The 23,662-nt window shown below is 41.4% G+C and overlaps 1 protein-coding gene across 4 annotated transcripts in view; it reads right to left on the bottom strand.

The window, feature by feature from the left end:
* Positions 1-23,662, bottom strand: part of ATP8A1 (ATPase phospholipid transporting 8A1) — a 228,671-nt gene that overhangs the window by 65,242 nt on the left and 139,767 nt on the right. For all 4 annotated transcript variants that reach the window (XM_045988323.1, XM_045988314.1, XM_045988331.1 and 1 more), the window contains one exon: positions 6,535-6,707. In XM_045988323.1, coding sequence (XP_045844279.1) covers positions 6,535-6,707 — 173 coding nt within the window. The remainder of the gene's footprint in view (positions 1-6,534; positions 6,708-23,662) is intronic.

Here is a 23,662-nt window from a genome sequence, read left to right as displayed (position 1 = left end):
TACTTGTCTCTGCTTCTGTTCCTTTGGTAATATCCCTTCTGTTTTCCAAGACCATTTTGCCCTAGGATGCAGTCTCTCCCTTGTCCTACAGCTATTAAACAGTCATGGCTTACAACCTACCTGGTCTTGACTCTTGGAACTCCAGCCTGGCCCCAAACACCAAGCCTTAAATTTGCCCTAAACGGGGATGGCTCAAATGGGTTTATTAAAAAGAAGGTAATCAACTAGGAACGTTATGGATTCAAGAAGACCCAATTACACTAAAGTAACTCTTTTTCCTTTCCCACACAAAATCAGGCCAGTAGACAGACAGTTCGAAGAAATGTAGGTTACATATATCATGTCCTTAACAAACCGGAAAACGAACTCCTTTATTCCATCACCATCGAACTACAGAAGAACTGTACGTAATCTATTAGGTGGATTTGTTTTTGACTGAAGAATACATTAGAGTGCTGACTTATTGATTTATGTAAAGCTTCAGGGAGGCCTTGCTGGGAAGCTGCAGAGTCTGTACTTAAAATTGCTGAACAGAAAAGTGTCGTCACGAATTTGAATGTAGTTATGGAAGATATATATGCTTATTCCGAGTTAGCAAGACAAAAAACAGAAAAAGACTGAAATGAATAAGACACACGTAAGAGAGGCATGATCGTGGAAATCAAGTTAACAGTTACTCTTGGGAGGATAGTAATGCTAAAGGGAGCACGAGGGGGCTTCTGGGGTGCCGGTCATGCTTGGGTACTTGATACAGGAGTATATGCACTTTATGAAAATTCACTAAGTGGCACGCTTATATTTTATGTACTTTCCAATAGAGGTTACTTCTGTTTTATTAGAATTCTATCATCTGCAATTCTAACCAGGGGGTATGTGTGTGTGGATGGCGGTTTATCTAAACCCATCACATCTAAAACTATAAAATGTTGAAAGTACAGTGGGATTCTCAAGTGTTTAGATTTACTAATCTAAATTTTACTATCAAATATGGACTTCCCTGGTGGGGACGGGTCCATCTTAAGTGGCCAACAGGCTATAACATGGCCTCGCCGCTCCTTTAACATCATTCAGTAGAGCCAGGGCAGCAAATGAAACAGACAGGGTTGAACAGCTTATTATATTATATGAAAGCAAAATACGGCCATTTTATGAGGTTATAAAATTTATTCAGGATGTCTTCTTTTAGCCACACACGTATGAAAGAAATAGTCTCTCAACATTTCCAACATTTATTCATGTTTTCTTGGAAGCAAATATGGGATTGACATTCATTAACAGTTTGGAAGTCTACTCAAAGCCAAACATCTGCTTAGCATCCGACGGTGTTCACAAACTTTTTTCTTTAAAGGAATGTCTGTTGAGCATTTTTAGCTTCATTTGTGCTTTATAACTACTCTTTGAGTAGAACGTTTATTTAGAGAAATCCTTAAGGTTTAAGACAATCCCCAAAGATTCGAGAAGTAGATCTGTCTTGACCCTTTACTTAATGCACTCATGCTATGACAGAAAGTATTCGAAGTGTCCCTCTAGACCTCTTCGAGGAGGACTCGTTGATCAGACTGAGGTGAAAGGTTTTGCCTGGAATGTCACTCCCGAGTGACGACACTCACTGAAGTCAAGTGTTTTTTTATGCACTGTAGGGAAAATGGCCTGAAAGGGGGTTAAACTTTGATTAGAGATGTTGCAAGTAGGGAAAAATGCTTAGTTCAATTTAACTTCTGCTTTTCAGAAGACATGAGTATATAAATTATGTAGGAGAATGGTGATTACTAGACAGTCTAAAAGCTGGAGGCTCTAGGCCAATTTTCAACCAACTGTCACAGAACATAAGTTTCAAGATATGTTTAAACGAAACTGACAACTGCAGAAAAAAAATGTAAAATTCTTTGAAAGCCTGCGTTATGTGAACTGATGAGGATCTCAGAAACCACATGTGACTGAACACACAGCAATACTTGACTGCAACACTCCCACCCTCTTCTGGAGGGAATATTAAAAGAGGTAGAACAGATGCTTCACCAAATTAAGCCGATCCAAGCAGTAGACAGATTCTTCCCAGCAGAGAGTGGCCCACAGAAATAGGGTGGGTCCAGAAAGTGAAAGGCCTGGGAGGGGGTCTTCTGGCCCAGAAGCTTTCAAGCTGGAAGGAGATTACTAAGGAAGGGGCATGTGTGCATGGCTCTCCCACCTTCCCATGCTGGAGAAGCTCTACTCTTAGCTGCTTAGACATCCAGGCTCCAAGGAGGATTTGAATCACTGCTGTATGCCAAGCTCTTCATTTTATAGGCCACAAAAACCCAAGCCAGAGAAATTCCATTAGGTATCCAAAGTGCCGGAGAGGTAAAAATTTGAACAGGAATTTCATGAATCCTCAGATAAAATACCACTTTGCAGAACAGTTCTTGATTTTAGCTGTGCCCATAAATCTCCACAAGTCTTACAGCAAGCATTTCCCTCTCCTACCTGTCCAAGAGTTTTGTGGGTGGGGGGAGGTCTGTGAAGCCCTAAAATGGTGCATTCAATTTTACCGATTTGTGTGTATGTTTTCTTTTTCTTGGGGGGGGGGCAGGGAGGGATGAGCTGCAGTTTTCATGCTCTTCAAAAGCATCTGATCCCACCAAGGATAAAAATTGGTGTACTTGGGGCACCTGGGTTTCTCAGTGGGTTAAAGCCTCTGCCTTCAGCTCAGGTCATGATCTCAGGGTCCTGGGATCGAGCCCCACATCGGGCTCTCTGCTCAGCAGGGAGCCTGCTTCCCCCCTCTCTCTCTGCCTGCATCTCTGCCTACTTGTGATCTTTGTCTGTCTGTCAAATAAATAAATAAAATCTTAAAAAAAAAAAAAAGAATTGGTGTACTTGCTCAGGGGAGAAGAAGGACCACAAGGAGATTATGTTTATAACCGGGAAAAATTATCAGAAACTCCTCTGACATTAGATGTGTTATTTCCTATGAAACTACTCAGGTGGTCCAGTAAATGGGCCCAGAAGTAAAAAAAAAAAAAAGCTGCATGGTATCTCTAAAAATAGAGTACTTGGGGTGCCTGGGTGGCTCAGTGGGTTAAAGCCTCTGCCTTCGGCTCAGGTCACGATCCCGGGGTCGAGCCCCGCATCGGGCTCTCTGCTGAGCAGAGAGCCTGCGTCCTCCACACTCTCTCTGCCTGCCTCTCTGCTTACTTGTGATCTCTGTCTGTCAAGTAAATAAATAAAAAAAAAATAAATAAATAAAATAAAAATAGAGTACTTGCTGGGCTGATAAAGACAGATATCATTTTCCTTGTTGGGTTTTCCATCCTTAAAAAAATAGAAAAAGTTACTTGAGGTATGACATGAAACCTTCCCTTTGTAAACCAAAACCAGGACTCCAAAGCACTGAATAATTTTGGAATGAGGGGATTATTTCTGTCTCTGAATAGTCCCTTCGGAAAGTGGTGGGAAGAGAGGTAATGACTATCGACTGAGAACAGCTGTTCCTTTCAATTCAGCCCTAGGCTCTGGAGGGAAAACGCTCATCCCTATAACTATTAGGCAAACACCGAAAACTGCCTTCTGTCCTTTACGCTGATCATGTCAGGGAGGAAAGTGGCTGATGTCATCCTGAAGATGGAACTAATTTCGAGATCCTCGTTATCCATTACGGGAAGGCTCCCCCCCGCCCACTCTAGCTGTGGCAAAGAGAAGCCTGCAGTAGACAGCAGACTCGGAATTATCTTCACGTGAGGACTGACCAAAGACCGGAAAGTAGTTGGAGGGTACACCCCAGAAAGTCGGGATGAACACAAAGTTGTGAGACATCACCGTATTTTGAAATAATATTCAGTATTTATCTGGAGTGTCTGCTCTACTGGAGGAAAACAGAGAATTTCCTGCGGCTGGGAAGTCTGTAATCCTCTGAGAAGCCTGGAGTGACACTTGCATTTAACGGTAAAGAAAGATATATGGAATTGCCCACCTAGTCCTCACAAGCGACAGAAGCATTATCATGGAAATTATACTTCAAGGTCAGTAGGGTTAAACGACAAGAAAATGGTCTGTGCGGGCAGTTTAAATGCCAAGAGGCACCGGCGAAGGTGCACAGACATAACTCCAGCATTGGCACTGATGTAATTATGGGCTTAGATGAATTCTCAACACCAGACCGGAAGTTGAACCACAGTCCTTATGGGAAAAGAGAGTGGAGGAAGGTAACTAGAAGAAAAAAGCTGAGGAAAGGTATTTTGCTTAAAACAAAAAACAAAACAAAAAACCAAACAACGACAAACCCTAAAACTCTAAAGAAAATCCAGTGTCTACATAGGGACCTTCAGGTCCTCGAACATGCATAAAACAGGACGGAGGGAGGAAGGGGCCACACACATCTTTATAGGGCTCAGTTTTCGAGCTGCTCTGCACGTGCGTGGTAGAGTGTGACTCCCTCCCAGGGGCCTGGGGCTGGAGGAGCCCCAGGGTCCATGTGACTTGTGAGCATCCAGAACAAGGACCTCGGGAGGGAATTTCACAAGTGCGCAAACATATTTTTTCTCCCTTGACACTGCTTTCTACTTCTTCTCTCCCTCTGCTATTGTTTAATTTTGTGGTTCCACTTTTTGAAGAATGGTGGGAGGTGCCGTGTTAAGCAATGCTCTAAGAATGAGACTCAGCTGCAGTGACTGCGTTAGGAAAACCGGCCTCCCACATCCTTCAAAGCAACTGAGATTCTACTTAAAATGGAAAAAAAAAAATAAGGCGACATGGAGGAGAGCAGGCAGGAAGCCTTGTGCGGCCTTGTGTGTGCAGTGTCTCTGCCCAGCACGCAGTAGGTCCAGCTCGGGCGCTGGAATGGATCACTGTATCAAAAGAGCTTTGGATTACAGTTGGTTTACAAACAGGAACCAGCCGACACAGCATGACTGTGCTTTGGAGCAAGCTTTTGTTGATCTTCGTGATCCCATTAGTGAAAGTGATTAAACAACCAGATCTGGCACAGTTATCCTGATGGAAGTGTGTCAGAGTTGAACATTCCTAAAACTTGGTCAAGAGCTTAGCAAGGAATCAAGAAAGGTCCCTGGAAAAGCAGATTTTAAAAAGCATGACAATATCAGAGTGCAAATGAGATCGTCAAGGTAATTTCCAATTATTTCTTCACGATTAAGCAGACAGCCTGATTATTACTGATACTAAATATGTGTGTACAGGGGCCCCTGGGTGGCTTAGTCGGTTAAGGGTCTGCCTTTGGCTCAGGTCATGATCCCAGGGTCCTGGAATCAAGTCCTGTGTTAGGCTCCCTGCGGAGTGGGGGAGCCTGCTTCCCCTCTGCCCCTCCCCAAACTTGTGCTCCCTCCTCCCCGCCCCCTGTCAAATAAAGTCTTTTAAAAAATGTGTACAACAGGCTTTCCAAGAGCTCTATGGTAACATCTATTAACACATGCTACAGTGAAGAAAAATAAATGACTGAAATAATATGGTTCCTAGATAAGTAGATTTTAACTCTCTATGATATAATTTTATAGGTTGAAATGATGCTTTATAAAAGGTACTTATTAAGTTTGGTTGAAATTGTATTTCACAAAGTATGTTCCAATGGAAATTCAGGAAATATCTACAAGGCATGGCTTATAAATGTGGAGACAAATTATATACAAGATATTTCAGTGAATAAGCCCAGACAAAGAGGGTTTAAAAAGCATAACATTCTTTCATCAGTAAATGTATTTTTTAAGATAATAATAAAAGCAAATAGAAAAGTTTTAACAATAATGTTAAAAGAATAAATTCTGGGAAATTCTTCAGAAGCCCTGCTAAGATTTTGTCTCCTGTGCCGGGAGTGGGGGGTGGGGGGGGATGGTGGAAGCAGCTGGAGACACTGCTACCGCAGTCTGGTGGGACCAGACGGTAAGGCTCTCAGTAAGTGGATGGTAAAGAGGAAAAGCCTTAGGTTTCACAGTCAAGCAGAGTTACAAACACACTTTAAATTTTAGGAAGACAAAGTGTGAACAATTTCCATAAAGATATGGGGAAGATTCTTTGATGAAAAGTTCAGGAAGGACTAGAGCTAAATGGGTTATGAAAATGTAGTTCTATGGATTAAGCCTTGATAACTCAAAACAGATTCAAATTAGAAAATAGGCAGTACTATCAATTAGAGGAAAGAGGAATGCACAGTCAAGAAATAGTCTTCAGGAAAATGACTCAGCACCTCCTGCCATGCCATTGGCTTAAGTTAAGTCCTCCAAGCAGGCTCCAAGACTATGTGTAGAAAACAGAGCTCTTATAGAAGTAACCCTAGATGGAAATGAGGGAAATAACACAATTGGAACATGGGATGGCAAGAAATCTATCGATTCGAATTGTGAACAATAATTACTAACCATCATGGGACTCACCTAAAAAAACCTGCTACTAAATTCTATTTGAGGTTGTGAACCTTGAGTCTTGAGTGACTGAAATAACCTGACAGTGACGAATTCTGGATAGAAAATCTTGGAGGAAGTTCATAAATCAAGAACTTAGGATCGAGGTGCTGTTTACTGAAATCTCACAATATTCAGGAGAACTTACCTGCAGCAAATAACAGCTTTGCATGACAAAGCCAAGTCCAGGAAATACTGTCTTACTCCGAAAGTTAAGGCGTACTTGAGGGTTTTCCCATCAATAATAAGAGCAAAATCATTCTCTTTTCGAAGAGCATCACCAAGGGTAGTGCAGTGGCGACTGAGCGTTTCCCTCGTGGCCTGCAAAATCAAACAAAAACACCCACAACGTTTACTTCCGTTTGTTCTACTGAGATGCCCTGAGCATGTTCAGCAACTACACTTGGATATTCTTAGTGCTTTTATGTTGTAAACTGCTTTCACATAACTCCACTCATTTCATTCTCCCAAAAGCCCCTGAAAGGAGATTGGACAAATGTTATCGGTGAAAGTAAATTCCTCTATTAAAGTCACACATCTGTGCCTACCAGGGTTGGGATTACAGATCACTGATTCCTCTGCGAGCTTTGCCCATCATTCTAACCACACAATCACAATCGTGCAAAAATATTTTCAGTAGGGGCGCCTGGGTGGCTTAGTGGTTTAAAGCCTCTGCCTTCGGCTCAGGTCGTGATCTCAGGGTCCTGGGATTGAGGCCCGCATCGGGCTCTCTGCTCGGCAGCGAGCCTGCTTCCTCCTCTCTCCCTCTCTGCCTGCCTTTCTGCCTACTTGTAATCTCTGTCTGTCAAATAAATAAATAAATAAATCAATCTTTAAAAAAAATATTTTCAGTAAATTATCTTACTACAAAACAATAACATTGTCCTAATTTATGAACTAGTCAAAATTGCTTAGCCATGAATCCAGGGGAAACGTTGAAGAATATCATTTAAATAACTTACGGTATTTTTTCCAGAATTCCTCAATGCTATTGAAACTTAATTTCCAGTCACCAAGGGTGGGGGGGCGCAGTGTCTGTAATCTCTCACCACTTCATTGAATTGGTTTCTATAAACTTTAATCATGATTTCATGATCCTGTATTTTATTTGGGGAGGGGGATGACTGGCTTGGTAATCTTGATGGATCAAATAGAAGAACCCCTTCCATCAATGCAGAGTTCACTTTCAGGCACAATAAAAACATTCAGTATCAAGGTCAGCTTTGTTCACCTCAATCATACAGAGGGTTTATATTTATCTTTATCTAGAACTGCTTTCCCAGCTCTTCAGAGGCAAAAAGTTGCAAGACATTTAGTTTTTCTCCCCAAATCCTGTAGACCCTTCCTATAACCTAATGGGGCCAGCCTTCTGTCTTTTAAGAGTCCAAGCACTGTGGAGAAACAGAACACTGGCTCTGCACAAGGAGACATAAGGAATGATTCCTCTCCATTACTAATAGAGTTTTGTTCTCAATGCTAATATCTGAGTCTGTAGTTATTTACATAATAGATACATATATATATTATATATAATAAAACATACCTGTGATAAAAATACTTATGTAATATTTTTATTATATTCACGGGAGATATAATTATTGTTTCAATTTAAGAGTGTTACTTCAGTTGCATTCAAAAAGAGGGAAGCAAAGGCAGAGGTAATTAAAATTTTTATTGGAGATTTTTGAAGGTGTTTCTGCATTCGTATTCAAATGTGGTTCACACTGGGTTTCTGGAATTTCAAGATCTGTTTATCAGAATAATAGAACCATGTTGTACCATAAAGTAAGTCTGCCCAAATTTCCTAATACTGGAACTTCACTTAATGCCTCCCCCGGCCCCCATTACCCACAGTGACCTAAGGACCACCATATAGCAGCTTTCTTTGCAAAATTTTCTGTTTACACTTTACATGGTAGGGGGCGGGGGAACGTAGCTGTTTGAATTTATAGGCCTCACCCTCCTATTTCCTGCTAAAAATTTTTGGCCCAAGAGCACTTAAGTAAAGGAGGTGAAAATGTCAGAAAAGTTCTGCACTTGAAATCTACTCATGACAATTTACAGTAGGTTGTCTTAGTCTAGATTGTCTTAAAAACAAATTTGCAAAGGCAAAACGAACAAACAAGTAAATCAATGAACTGGTAAAAAAAGAAACATAAAATACTTAGCGCGTACCACGTCCCGGGCACGGCTCTAAGGGCTACGCATACACTGAATCTCAGTTAACACTTGCTCGAACCCTACGCGTCACTGTGAGCCCCATTCTGTAGATGAGAAACAGAAGACACGACGGGAGTTCCTTGCCCACGAACACTTGGCCACTAAGTGGCGAAATGAAACTCAGAATTAAATTTCTGTGCTCACTTGTCTTTCTCCACGTAATCCAGGGAAAGCAAACCCAGCGGGAGACAGTACCAGGCATAGCAAATTATAAATGGAATGCCCACACCAGTCCCTCTGCTCTTTCCCTAGAGCCCTCATCATCATCACCGGTCTCTGATTTCGTCTTTGCTGCCAACAGAGATTTCTCTTTATAAAACAAATCTAAAACACAAACCACGGCTCTTCTTGTTCTAAAATTTGTCTATGGCTAATCACACAAGAAAGCCCCAGCTCTTTAAAACACCAGTTAGAGCTCTCCACAGTTGAGGCTCAACTGATCTTCATTCATACTTCCCTTCACAATCTGGACCCTTTCTGCTCTCTCTGGAATCCTCTTCCCTGCGGGGTTAGTCTACCACCTTCTAAACCTAGCCTACCCGCTAAGCCCTCCCAGACACTCCACGGGCCAAGCATAACTCGCTCCAGGCCAGCAAGGCCCTCAGCTCCCAGAGTCCTGGAATCAAGACCTGGAATCAAGGGAGAGACCCCGTTTCCCTCAATCCTCAGCAACAAACACAGTGCTTGAGATGACAAACAGCTGGAAATTACCAATGTATCCAATGAGAGCACTGATCAATTCTGAGTTCATCCTACTGCTGGCTCTCCAGTTCCTGTCTGTTCTTACTTCTGATTTGAGAGTGAGAGAATGACTGTGTGTGTGTGTGTGTGTGTGTGTGTGTGTGTGTGTGTGTGTAACAGAGAGAGAGAGGGAAAGAGAAAGAGGAAAGGAGAGAGATCTTTCTCTTGCTCGCTCCTTAATTTTTTTAAAGAATAATCCGTCACTCGACAGTCTTTCAAACCAAGGCACTGCTCACTGAAATGTCCCTGTATTTTGTATGCTTTTGTGTACATGACTCCTGCGCTGAAAACCCGAAGGAAAACGGAGATGAAACTCAGGAGAACTTCACTGCTCTTTCAAGATCAGTGGCAGAACAAGACTGAAAGTCAGAGGACCTCTGAACTGGCAAGCTCCAGCATGAAGCACACCCATGGGATGCGGTTCTGTGAACCCCACTCTCTCTCCTTTTGAAGGTGTTCTCTGACACCTTGAAATCGGTTGAGAACTCTCTTATTTGTGGCATCAGTACCCTTAGGTTTCCTTGGTGATTATCACAGGTCTTCAGCAAGTCAGAAGGTGTCGGGAAATGTAACAGAGGTAACATTTCAGAGGGGAGTCAAAACACTCCCCCGAGAATTCTCCAGCCCACCCACCCAGAGTGCAAGGTAACAACAAAGCTGCAAACATTTCTTATTTTAGTTTATAGCTTTCTTTTGTAAGCAGCTCTATTGTTGGCTGTGTGTTGCCAGTTACAAGTTACATTTTACTCTTATTCATACCGCCAGGAGTATTTTAAAATTATTTTATTTATGAAGGTTTATTGCTTCTCCCCTAAGCCTAGGAGCCATACTTTATGGCCATATTGCATTGAAGCTTATCTCCCGTAGCTAGAAATAAATTTATTACTATATTAGCTGTTACTGTGTTTTCTTTTTAGCTACTGAAGGGGGAAATGTTTAAACATTTAAACTTAGTGACATGTGAAAGTGAAAATATATAAAGGAGAAGCTAAATCAGAAAAAGGATAAAAGACCATAGAGTAGAACAAAATAAAAGCTCTGTATCTCCTTATTCTATAGTCTTATTTGTAGACTAAAAGAAGGTATGTGTGTGGCTCTAATCAGAGATGGTCTGAAGTAAAGGCAATTTGGGGACCCACACAGGCAAGGGGCAAGGCAGGGGTCCAGGTAACTTAGCAGGCAGCCATCCAGGTAAGGGAGGGAAAGTGAGGTTTGTTTGTGCCTTCCCTAACCTGCATCCCATGTGGACATTCCAGTCAATCATTCAACTCAACTCACCCTCTCCACAGCCCTGCACGTAGCAGAATGCTCATCAGAAGCTCTCAGCCGCTGGACCTCCTGCCATGCCTCCAGCCTTGCCAATGCACAACCATGACCAACATTTCCCTCTCTTCTTAAGTCTCCACACCATAGAAGGGAAAAACCACCCCACCATGAGGACAGGTTCTGCTCCCGCTCTCTCCTCTTATATGGGTGCCCATGACATCCGTACTCTCAGCCATGCCCAGTGGATCCCATTTTCCTCCAGGCTACTCCAGACCTTTTCTTCTCTCCCAGATCCCAAATTCTGCCCTTGTCACTTCGGCAGACATGTACCTACTTTCTGAGAAAGTTTATACTGGAAGAATTCCCTCAACTTTCCTCCCTCGATCTGAAAACTTCCCTTTACTTCTTTCTCCCTAACCCTTAAGGCAGGGGAGGAATGGGGGTTTTTTTCACCTCGGTCTCCCCCACTTTTCTCTTGCATCTTCATTGTCCCCATGTCATGCTTTGTTTTTCCCTTTTAAAACTATACACTGACAACGGTGAACAAATACACAAACAAGGCTCTTTTTCTCCTGAGTCTTCCAGGTCCGGGGGTCCTACTAGCTTCTGGATTCTCCATGCTTGTTTATCCTTCTGCAGTGGCGTATGATTATAGTTGTTTATCTGTTTTTATTTCTTTTTTCCCACTGGGACTGAGGCCTCTGATGAAGGGATGAAATAAAAGCTTTGTAATGAAACAGCAAGCAAATTATTAATGATTGCAGAATACATGTTGTGAAGTTACAGTGGTTTTTTTTTTTTTTAAGATTTTATTTTTCAGTAATCTCTACACCCAATGTAGGGCTCGAGTTTACAACCTCAAGATCAAGAGTTGCATGCTTTGGGGCACCTGGGTGGCTCAGTCAGTTAAGCCTCTGCCTTTGGCTCAGATCATGGTCTCAGGGTCTGGGGATCAAGCGCCACATTGGGTTTCCTGCTCGGTGGGAAGTCTGCTTCTCCCTGCCTCCCCAGTCAAAATAAATAAATAAAATCTTAAAAAAAAAAAAAAAAAAAAAGAGTTGCGTGCTCTGCTGACTGTGCCAGCCAGATACCCCTTGGATATTCTTAATAGAACAAAAAACAAAATGTTAATGTGCTTATCTTATCTTAGTTTTTTGTTGTTGTTGTTTTAATAAGACTTATTTGAGAGAGAGAGAGAGCGCTCCAACAGGGGTAGGGGCAGAGGGAGAGAATTTCAAGCAGACTCCCTGCTGAGCATGGAGCCTGACATGGAGCTCCACCCCATGACCCTGAGATCATGACCTGAGCTGAAATCAAGAGCTGGACACCCAGGCGCCCCTAATGTGCTTATCTTATTATAGAGGAAATGGAAAAGAAGTGGTAGTGATGATCTCACACCTCCTTGTGTCTCAACAAATATAAATTGTCTAGTTAAAACCAACAGAAAGAACACAGACTATTGAGTGATCAAGCCAGGTTATATAACAGTGGGCCAAATAAACAATATTTATTTGGTTTATAAGAAATATGCCTAGAAAAGAAAAAGAAAGATGCTTGGCAGATAATTAGGCCAGCAGAATTCCTCATAAAGAGACCTCTGACCAGAAGCCCTTAATGGAGTTCTATATCAATCTTTAGAGGGTCACCTGGAAAAATAGGTAACATGTTTATCTAATACCCTGCAGTAAAACAAAATAAGCCAACAATCTCTAAGAAATCAGAGACTTGCGGCTTTATGGCAATATTTTCCATTGCTTTTACATGACTTTTACCAAGGAAACCCTTGATAAAAACCACACAGGGCATCCTAGACAATGCAATCTGACACAATTTTATAGTGAAATCAATTGAAAGCCCTGATTTGTCTGGAAAGTATCAAAGCAGGCAACATGTCACTTTCATTTTGGCAAAAACCATGCTTGGTACAGTGTGAAGAACCCACAGGCCAGATGTGCAAAGAACACGTTAGGCCACAGAAGAACCATGTTTTTGATGGTTGCAAATGTAATGTTGCAGAAAGCACCTGTGTAAAAATGGCCCTTGGCAGTTTCTAGCCTTTGGGTTTTTTTTCCTGATTCCTCTCAGAGATTTATGGGACAGGTAGTCTTGAGAACATAACCAAGGAACACCCTCATAGAGAATGTGGAAGTATCCCTAAAGAAAGGAAAGTAAAAGCCTTTAGCCTTTGATTAGAAGACTAGTTAGCCAAGTTAACTAGAAAGTAAAGATTACAGATAAGTAATCCAACATGTAACACCTAACCGTGGGGCCTCCCCACCTTGCTCCGGGCTGTGGTGACTTACGGTGAGAGGATCTCTTATCTCTCTCTCCCCCAAGGGTACCATCATCGAGGTAAGCCCAAATGGCAAAAATTAAAGGAAAGAAGGATACTCATTTATTCCACAGTAGATGCTGGTGTTTGGGTCTGAACACAAATAACTACTGGGCATTTATATTTCTTTCTGGGAACCTGTTAAAATAGGTGCGGGTCAAATGATAAGCCTCTGTTTTAAGGAGAATTCTAGTTCCAGAAAGAAAAAAAAAAATCAAGATTCTAAATCACACCGTGAATTTCAGATGCAGTTATTTAACAATGTATTTCATTGCTCTTGGATTTTTTTTTCCTTCATGAGTTCATCACCGTTAAGTGAAATAAGCATACACAATCGGGGCTAATGATGAATCACTTTGGGGAGATGCACGACTCGCGCCCTGGTCAGATGGACTGAAGTGTATGAAGCCGCTACTTCTGACTTTAGCGTAAGCCCCGCAGGTGTCTGTTTTCACTTACTTTCCGTAAAAAGGACAAAATGCAAGGCCATGCCCCAGGAGGACACCTGCAGGAACCCTGCAGAACAAAGGGGGACTCTGCTAGAATAAACCAACTCCCTGGAGGCTGAGCCACTGGAAAATCACTCTTCAGAACTTGTCAGCTGATGTGCAAAGTCACCCACCGACGCCGAGAAAGCAGGCATCGACGTACAACGTGCAAACGCATGGCTATGAAAAAGCGGGATAGTTTGGGTTAGAAGTCAAGGGTGGCCATGAGGGTTCACAGGACGCTTCTGGGCATTGATTGCATTTGAAGCCAGATGAAGAAGCCATATCGTAAAGAACTAACGTCCCAGAGGCTAGGAGGCAATAATACGGTATCAGAATGGCCTTGCTCTGCCATTTATGGATATCTTTATTCAGGCAGTTGACTTAACTTCTTGGCATCAAAATTTTCTCATTTGTAAAACTGGGTTACTATCTCTGGTAGGGTTATAGTGGGCAAAATAACTCCTTTACTTGTGAGTCAAGTGCCCTGCCCAGCACTTGGCTCAGAACTGACATCTAGAAAGACTAGTCCTTTACCTTCTTTTGACATTAGGTTTAACAGAAGTACCAACATCTGATAAAGAAAGATCTGTAAGTGTCAAATACCATACAACAGTAGTATCATTCAAGTGGTCCCATGGAGAGAATTTAAAATTTCCTTTTGAAATCTCTCATTGGCGGGGTTCCTGGGTGGCTCAGTGGGTTAAGCCTCTGTCTTCGGCTCAGGTCGTGATCTCAGGGTCCTGGGATTGAGCCCCCCACATAGGCTCTCTGCTCAGCAGGGAGCCTGCTTCCTGCCCCCCCCCGACCCCTGCCTGCCTCTCTGCCTACTTGTGATCTCTGTCAAATAAATTAAAAAAAAAAAAAAAAGAAATCTCTCACTGGCAATTTATTTCAACCCACCTTCTGATTGTTGACACTCAACTTGACCAGTTACTTCTACTACATACAAATATCTGTAAATCTGCCTTTCCCCTCAACTCTAGAAAAGTTAGCATTATCTCTTCTCATACAGCATATAGTTGTTGGTACGTGGTGGGAAGACATATATTTATATAACTAGACTAGACTGCTTTTCTTCATCTCTTATTTTGCGTCTCCAAACTGATACAACTCTTGTGTGGAAAAGAACATGAAAGTTACAAGCTGGTTTTGTGTTTTTCTCTCTCTCTCTCTCTTTTTTTTTTATATAGATGACCACATCAATGTATATGTTAGATTTAAAGCTTCCATAAAGAACGTAAAATATATATATGTAAAGTTACATGGGACAGCATTGCCTGATACTAGGTTTAAAATCAGTAATGATACAGAAAATGCAGAGGCCATGTTTTGCCGGCATGTTCTTCAGATAATAACCATAACTTAACTTCACAGATACTGATTTTAATAGCAGAAAAATATTTTTTAATAGCAGAAAAATAAATATTCACTGGGGGTGTGTGTGTGAAAAAAAATCTAACTTGCCAAAGGTCTACCTTTTAAAATCCCTAAGTTAATTTAAAATATCAAAAAAGAGAAGATATATAAGAATTTTAAACTAACACATACTTTATTAGCTGTTTTTGAGGTTTGGGGTCACACCTCATCCTCATTTAAGCCAGGAGGTATTTACAAATTTATGGTCCAATAACATTTCATTCCTTCTCTACTTTTACACTCTCCAAATGTTCACACCCTCAAATTACAAATTAACAGAAAATTCCAAGGACATTCTCAACAATACATTATGACCATATCAAGTACGGACAACGTTAGCAAGTTCCTAAAGTGTGAGTTATGACTCCCGTAATAGCCAAGTGGATAAGCCACTGGGTATTGTTTTTCGACAATGTGTTACTGACTCAGTAGAACACTGGACATTTCATATACGCCAGTGTAACGTGTATCTCCCCTCTTTCATCGGCTAGTGGAAGCGGCAGTAAGTTGTAAAAAATGCATGTCTGAGAGGAGAGAGACTACATTTATACATAATTGGTCCACTTAGTGTTCATCCCAGCAGGATCACCAGTCTTCTTGGACATAGTTTTTGACCAAAAATCTTTGGAGTTTTTAAACTCCCAGATGATACAAGAACAGAACCTTAAAGAAACATACTCATATCGAACCAAACTAACAGACAGTAATTTCTCTGAAGTGGATAAGGGCAGACAGAAGGTGAAATCATTAAAAACATATGGTCAAAGAGGTCCTCCAAAACAGCTTCGTGGAAGGCAGCCAAGGGAAAGCATTTAATCAATACATATTGCTAAATATAATGGGGGGGGGGAGCCAAAAAGAAATTCCCATGCTTTGCTGATACGTAGATCTGGACTTTCCAGGGTGGGAGTACATATAAAACACTGTAACTGAGGAAACGGTCCAATCCCCCTAGGGTCATGCCATCAGAAAGGTCAAGGGTTATAAAATGGAGGAAGGTAAGAAGAGGAAGTTGTAGAGCAGAATAAATTGCTCTTGGCCCCTGGGCAGAGGTTTGGGATGTGGGATTATGATGGGTTCCATCAGGCAAATAACTCCTTATGAGGCCTCTGGTCTCACTTGGGCTACGCTAGAGAGAGAGGCAGAGAAGTGTGGGATCTGGGTCCAAGGCTGTGTTTCAGTGTCGGGGTAGGGGCACATAGCAAAAGAGAAACAAATCCCGAGAAAGGAAGGAAGAGTGAAGTAGGGATATAATTATATAATTTAAGTAGTTTTGTGGATAAAGGCTTTTACCAAAGCTCTCATGGTAATTATTTTAAACCACCACTGAAAGCCTCCTAAACACTTATTTTGAGCTTGGTATTAAATATTCTCTGGTGGCGGCAGGGACTCAAATGCAGAGAAGGAAGAATTCGAGAGGAACTAGGTCGGCAGACATCCAGTCTGTCAGGCTGCCTTCGATTCTGCCAGGAAGAGGCTGCCCAGAATATACAGCCGATTTTTTGAAAATAAGCAAATTACCAAATCAACGGTTTGGAGAAAGTAACAAGCCTGGGCCTGTGAGAAATTGTTACCTCACAAAGACAGCTGATGTTGGGCCCATTTTTCCTAATAATTTGAATTAATTGGTGTAGGAATGCAGAAGCCCCATTATCTGCAGTATTTTCTCAGTGCAAATCCCAAATGTGCGCCGATTCTATCATTTCATAGATACATTCAATAAACTCTTATGTACAATTGTTGGAGTAGTAAAATGAAATGGAGAGTCTTTCCCCAATCCCATAAATGCAAGACCCCCAAACACCGCCGTTTTCCAGGAGGGCATCCCTCTCTCAGCTGCATTTGTAGTCCTGGTCGTGAGTGGGAAAGGAGGGAGGGACGAGGGAGGGACAAAGTAGAAAACGTGGGGGCACCTCCTAGAAAGCCTGTGACTGAGTCTCGGCTGCCGCTGGGAAAGGTATGGTTATTTAAAAAATAAAAAGAAAGATAGACGGTTTTTGGACTTTGAGCGACCTAGGCTGTAGCTCAGGGTTCTGCACTTGTCAGTTGAGTGAACTCGGAGTCTCCATCTGTAAGCGAGACAGTCCCAGCCCCATAGGAGCAGAGACTAGTGTACGCGGAAACCCCCGGCACACAGGTTTCCTCCAAACTGTCAAGCTGATGTCTGCCATAACTCATCAGAAGAAATGGGTGGCAGAGATGCCAAAAAGTCACAAGGCAGGGCCGGCTCCCCTCAAAAATGTCAACAAGCTCTGGGGAGAGGGCAGATAGACTAGCGAGGAAGCATTTATCTGTAATTCTAGGACCCAGGGAGCTCTTGGAGGAGTTCAGATGTTCAGCCAAGGGGGGAAAAAAAAGAAAGAAAAAAAAAGAGAGAGAGAGAGAAGAGAGAGATAAAGACTATTCAGGCTTGTGGGTAGGAAGAATTTCTCAAAACAGAATTACTATGAATTTGTGAACTACTTCTCTTAGGGTTCTGCACCCCCGCCAAGATGACTGAATTTTGTGTAAGGAAAGGGGCATATTTCGTTTTTACAAGACCAAACAATTGTGTTTGATGGAACTTTTTCAACTACATACTTTGGCTTTGTGGCAGGCGGTGTCTTAAATCAGAGGAAAAGAGAACAGATTATTTGTTCCTACACTATTTTCATTTTTTGTAACTTTTTTTTTTTTTTTTAACTAACTCCTTTCTTTCAAATGGAATAAAGTTGGCTTTCTTCGCTGAGAGCTACTTGGAGTAAGCAGTGTGCTAGACACTATTTGAACAATCGTCCTGCCGTGGGATGTTAGAAAAACCGAACTTTGCTTCTGATAGGGATATATGAACACCTGAACAGTTATACTGAGATCTTAACATTTTCAGGCCAAAAAGCTGAAACAGCTTTGCTAGTGGTAAAAAAAAAAAAAAAAAAAAAATCACAGTCCTATAGTTCCCATGCTGGCAGTGGACGCAAATTCAGTGAGGTTGAAAACCTGCCTATTTTTCAAAGCAATTCAAAATGTATTGTATTGGGCTCGTGGGACACATCAAGACAAAACCTGAAGTGGCCCCAAGTCTCCTTTCTCCCCTCCTTTTCTGGAGTCAAGGCACTAACTTGCTTATTCTGGATTTCTTTCAGAGGCCATTCAACGGCGGCTGGTTCCCCAAACAGTGAGGTTTGTCTGCATAATGCATATAAGTTGAACTTAAAAGGATACAGATGACAACCTCACCATTTACATCCTGAATGCCCTGTGAGTTATATTTGAAGCTTACATGGTGTTAGAAAATCAAATTCAGCTAGAAGAAAAAAAAAAAAAAAGAAAATGAACAAAACCATAAAGGGCTTTATTTTAACATGGTGTTGAAAAATATATATTCTTATGCTTGTTAGTCTCAAATGAGGTTAACAATTCATTTTCTATAAAATATATCAGTGAATGGACGCCTGGGTGGCTCAGTGGTTTAAGCCGCTGCCTTCGGCTCAGGTCATGATCTCAGGGTCCTGGGATCGAGTCCCACGTCGGGCTTTCTGCACTGAAGGGAGCCTGCTTCCCTCTCACTCTCTCTGCCTGCCTCTCTGCCTACTTGTGATCTCTCTCTGTCAAAATTAATAAATAAAATCTTTAAAAAAAAAATATATCAGTGAAGAAAAACACCGGTATCTATAATCAAATAGATTATGGGCTGGCTTGGGGTCATATTCTCAAATTCAGCAGAGACGTTTAAGTGGTGAGAAGGGCAGCTGTTCAAAATCACCTCTTTAAAAAAAGAAAAAAAAATCACCTCTTACATCAGCTGGCCATGAGGACCACCCTCCTTGGGAATAATAATGCTAAAAGAAATAATGATGATGATTATTATAATGGTCTGTATTTTTAAAAAGCTAACTACAGGCTGGTAATTATCAATAAGTGGTTAGAAGGTACTGTTTTGTTAATCCTCACAATGTACCCCAGAGATGGGTATTATTATTACTTTTGTTTTACAGGAGTAGCAGCAGCTGAGGCCCAGAACAATCTATTTGCTTACATCCCAGAATCCAAGGACTTCAATACGTCTTCCAATGCTGGTTGGCACCAGAGGTCAAATTAAAGTTTCAGAATGGGCATAACACTATCTGCCTACTAATGTTTTCAGGTGGAAGTGTGATTGTTCCTGTGAAGTCCTTAGTCTGGTATCGAGCACACACACACACACACACACACACACACACACACACACACACAAAAGCACTTCATAAACATAAGCTAGTGTTTTTCTTATGACTATAACAGTAACTTGCAGAACCCTGAAGGGATGGTAGGGCTCTCTTTTCACGGGAAGTCAGAAAGCCACATTTTCTTCTGGGATCCATTCCCTACTTCCCATGTATCAGGTGCTGACTCTTAGTAATTAGGCTGGATGTCAATGTCTGTTGCAGCAGGGACTATCTAGAAAAACTGCCCGGATGGTCTGAAGGAAAAGTAGGAGGGCTTTTCAGGAGTTAAGCTTGTAAACACTGGAAGCCTTTTGACTTTGAGTTCAGGAAATTTATTTCTCCAAGCTCTCTGCATACACATGTATTTAACCATCATTCCTGTTGATTCAATAAATATATGGTAAATATTTATTTTTCTTCTCTGCCCCCCCCCCCTTTTTTTGTATGTGCGTCCTAGGGAAACCAGACAGTAGAAAGGAGGAAGAAAAACAGTAAGAATGGATTTAAGATCTAGCCCTGCCTCCCAGGATAAATTCAACAACTCTCCACATAAGAGACCAAGGTGAAGGACATATTACACTATAATATAGAGACTCAGAAAGATTTGTTTTGCTATCCACAGAGTTAATGGCTTAAGAAATTATGGTCTCTTCTACCCACCCTCGGCTTGACAGATCAGGATAGTGGAATCAGGATGTAGAGAGATTTCCGTACTTTTTGAAAGGCCTTAATTAGACAATGGTTGCTAAAGACAGATTGAGATTCCCTGGTTCTTAGCCCACATTTTTAGACTTTTCTAGTTTCAGCAGACAGACTTTGAACAGATCATGACAAACTGAAGATATGAAAGAGATGTTAGAAGAATCCCTTGGATCTAGGTCATTAAGTGGAAGGGGTTTCTGAGAAGTCGGTGGGATACTTCCTAGGCATTGCTGAGGAATTCTGGAAGAAGTACACTTTACCCTTCGAGCCAGTAATTTGAAATTCCTGCCTTTGCAGACCCTTCAGGAAATGTCTCCTACCAAGAACATAATCAGAACTAATAAAAGTGGTTCAAGGTAGCACAATAAAAAATTAAACAAATTATCTGAACGATCCGTTTATTACAAATATCTAGTAGATTTTGATCCACTTTAGATGATTCTTTTTCTTTTTAACTTTAGATGATTCTCAGTGGTGCTTATCTACGAAATTCTTATTTTCTCAACTCAGAGAAAAATGTGGTCAGGCTTTCTAAGAAACTCTGGCTGACACTGTCAATATCAGACAATAGTTGGTAGGTGACTGGGGTCAGCACCAGTGAGTCCTGGGTAGCATGTTAGCAGTGGATGCTGTAGGAAGGAAGCCAGGAATGGGCAGAGGCAGAAATGCTGGTCAGACTTCCATACCAGATCTGTGCCCCCAAGACTTTCAATTCCATCTTTTCAACAGAGGTTTGGTTTTATATGTTTATTTAAAGGTTTTAAAAAAATGCTGAACAGCCCTTAATTTTTCAAGAAGGATAATTGTATTGACACTCAAAATGAGACAATTTAGAAAGCCAAATAACATTTTTTTTTTTTTTTTGACATGAGCTAGATTATGGGAAGACAAAAATTTCTATTGCTGTGGTTGCCAGGAGAAAGGTTTTTTCCATTTGGAAATTGAAGAGCCTCAAATATAATATTTTACTTGGACAAGTTCAACATAAAAAAGACAGATTCAGCTTTAAAATGTTAACACTATTAAGAATTCTTGGTAGAAAATTTGCGCAGTTCACAGCAACATGCATCACTTACGTAAAAGATCTACATGTATATCTTGCTTAGGAAAAAATTAGATGGGGAAATAATATATCTTTTGTAATGAAAATGATCATTATGCAAAACAACTTGCAAGCTCTTGAAATACTATTTTTCTACAAAATTTTATACCATCCCTTTCTTCTATGTGCCATGCCCTAGTGGAACCATACCAGTCCTCTGCCAAGGGTAACATTATTCTCCCTTTACAGGCAGCAAAACCGGCTCAGACAAGTTACCTAATTTTAATTTGCCCAGGGTCCCACATTCAGAATAAGGCAGAACTGCACCATTTCATGGAATAATTTGACTACACCCTTTAAAACTGTCACTTGATGAAACGTAAACCCAGTCTCTTTTCTATTACATTATTTCCTGAGATATTACATTCCTACTAAGTTTATCACCTAAATGTTATTTGTTGGTGCCGATGGAATGGCAATCCCATATTTTATCATAACCAGGACAATTGGAACACAGAGGATGCTTTTCTTTCCCATGACAATGAAAAATAATGATTTCTCTACAGGCATTCTCACCCTTCGAACGATTTGCTTACAATCTCAGCTGTGGATTTTATGACATGGGATCTGAGGGAGCTATGCAAAGTGATGGTTCCTTTCTTGCTGGGAAGCAAATGAGTGCACCACAGCGGGGTTGACCCCAAACGGCCAGATTTGTAAAGTCACCACTTAACTCCCTGGGAGAAAAACCTTCCCCAGATGGCAGTAAGAGAGCCCTGGCAGTCTGGAGGGGGATAAATTAGCGTTAATCCATTCAGCCAGGGTTCACCTAGGATCTTCTATACCACGTGGTTCACTTGACTTGCTAAGGATCTAACTACTTTACTCTGAAAATACCAGATAAGATCAACTACTGCTGAATTTAGAACTTACACAGCCTTTTTTTTTTTTTAAAGGGAGACCCTTAAATTTATCATTACTCAGTGACTTAATTCTCAAATATTTCTGGAGTACTTATCCTGTGGTGGGTAATTTGCTGGGCATTGACAGAAAATGGTAAACCAAAATACAGACACGCATCTCCCCCTCCCCATCCCTGCTTTCACTGAAATGGACTATTCCCTTGGGAGTCCTACCTGTGTTTGGTCCAGAAGAAACAGGTAACGTAGGGACCCTTTGGGTGTTTATCACTTATGAGTTACTGTCCCGAAAACTCCAAAGCAAAAATAAATGCTGTGTCTTAATCATCATGATGTAGTACACTGAGTATTTTGGGCGTTTCCTTTTTTTTCCTTGAGATTACTATTTATCTCACTCGATACTTAGAACACATAAAGAACATGTGTATCCAAGTTGGAGAAAAATTATGAAACAGAGGAAAACAGAGAAGCACTGCTCTCCCGCCCTCCACCAGGTGAACGCTCACAGACATACAGAAAGGCTCACGTGTCAGATCAGGTATGTCTTGTCATGTGTTTGCATCAACGTCATAGCTCTTAGTTCTGACTTCTTCCAAGTGTCAGAAACCCATGTTGCTGACACAGGCCTAAACATCTACAAGGACTAAGGGAATGTTTCCATGGAGGTTTCTGCGATGTTGTAAACAACGGCAAGCCACTTCTGGATCCACCCCAGGGGTCACGTGGGATCTGTCTCCCTGACATCCTCCACACCGCTTTGCCAGCACTGGTGCTCGCGTTCTGTTACCTAACTCTTATCCTCGTCCGCTGCCTGCACCTCATGCCTCCCGCCCTTCCACGCGTGTCTGTGGACAGTTCCTCCTACACATCACACCCCTTTGAACAGGCTGATGAAGTTGCTTCCCCTTGCCTGTGGAAGCGAATTCTCAAGCCTGGCCCCGTGTTCCACGGTGGATCTGAGACCACCTTTCCAGGTTTAACCCCTCTGTCATTTCTGGACCATTTCCTCGTAAATGCTGTGCCACGATTAAAGAAGAATTAGGTAGCTTCATCTATACGGTCACAGAGCAATTGCTACAGTAATACTGAGAACAGCAAAGTGTAAAAGCATTACGGAGAGTATGCTGTAGTTTATGTTCAATGACAAAGTACACGCACACAGATACATGTATCCCTTAGATATGGCAGAAAAATCTCTGATGAACACTTGGAAACTGGAACTGGGGACTGTTCCTGGGGACATAAACAGGGCAGCTTGGGTGTAAGGATGGGGGAATTCACTTTTTAACACTTGTATTTGTCCCTTTCTGTAACTTGAATTTTACCTTCTGTGCCCACATTTATTCAGTACTTAAAACAATTATAACCTTGTATTCAAGTTCAGTGTTTCTCTTTCGTGCCCCAAATATACCTGGAGCTTACTTGCATAAACTTTCTGCTTCAAGTACTCCTCCATTACTCAACTACTTACCTCTGTCTAACTAAATGCCACTTACTTTATAAGTACTTTCTTAAGCTTCACAGTATTTTAATAGCAAGATACATACCTAATTTGCATACCCGTTTCATACTGTTACTTGTATGCATTTTACTTCCCTTATTATCTGTAAGCTATTGAAGGAAAGGACTATCCCAGTCACAATTTTTCACAACGTCGTAACTTGAATAAACAAAAAATGAACAATGGGAAGGGTAAGGGACAGAGACAACAGTGAGCTAAAAGGGGCAAAGTCCGCTGAGTGCTTCCTTAGTGGTCCGGTTCTCCGGCCAGCAGAGAACCACTGAAGGAATTAACAAAAATGATAGTCTTCCAACCACAGGCTAGGATGTGTATGTGTGTGTGTATATGTGTATGTGTGTATAGGATTAAATCATGGTTCACAAAATGTACTTATTATTAAAGATGTGAACAACTTTCATGATTTCAAAATTGTGTATTATTCTCTAGGCTACACGTTTCTC

This window comes from Meles meles, chromosome 2 (genome assembly GCF_922984935.1).
Source record: "Meles meles chromosome 2, mMelMel3.1 paternal haplotype, whole genome shotgun sequence".
Lineage (NCBI taxonomy): Eukaryota > Metazoa > Chordata > Mammalia > Carnivora > Mustelidae > Meles > Meles meles.
This window is presented reverse-complemented; position numbering and strand designations above follow the sequence as displayed.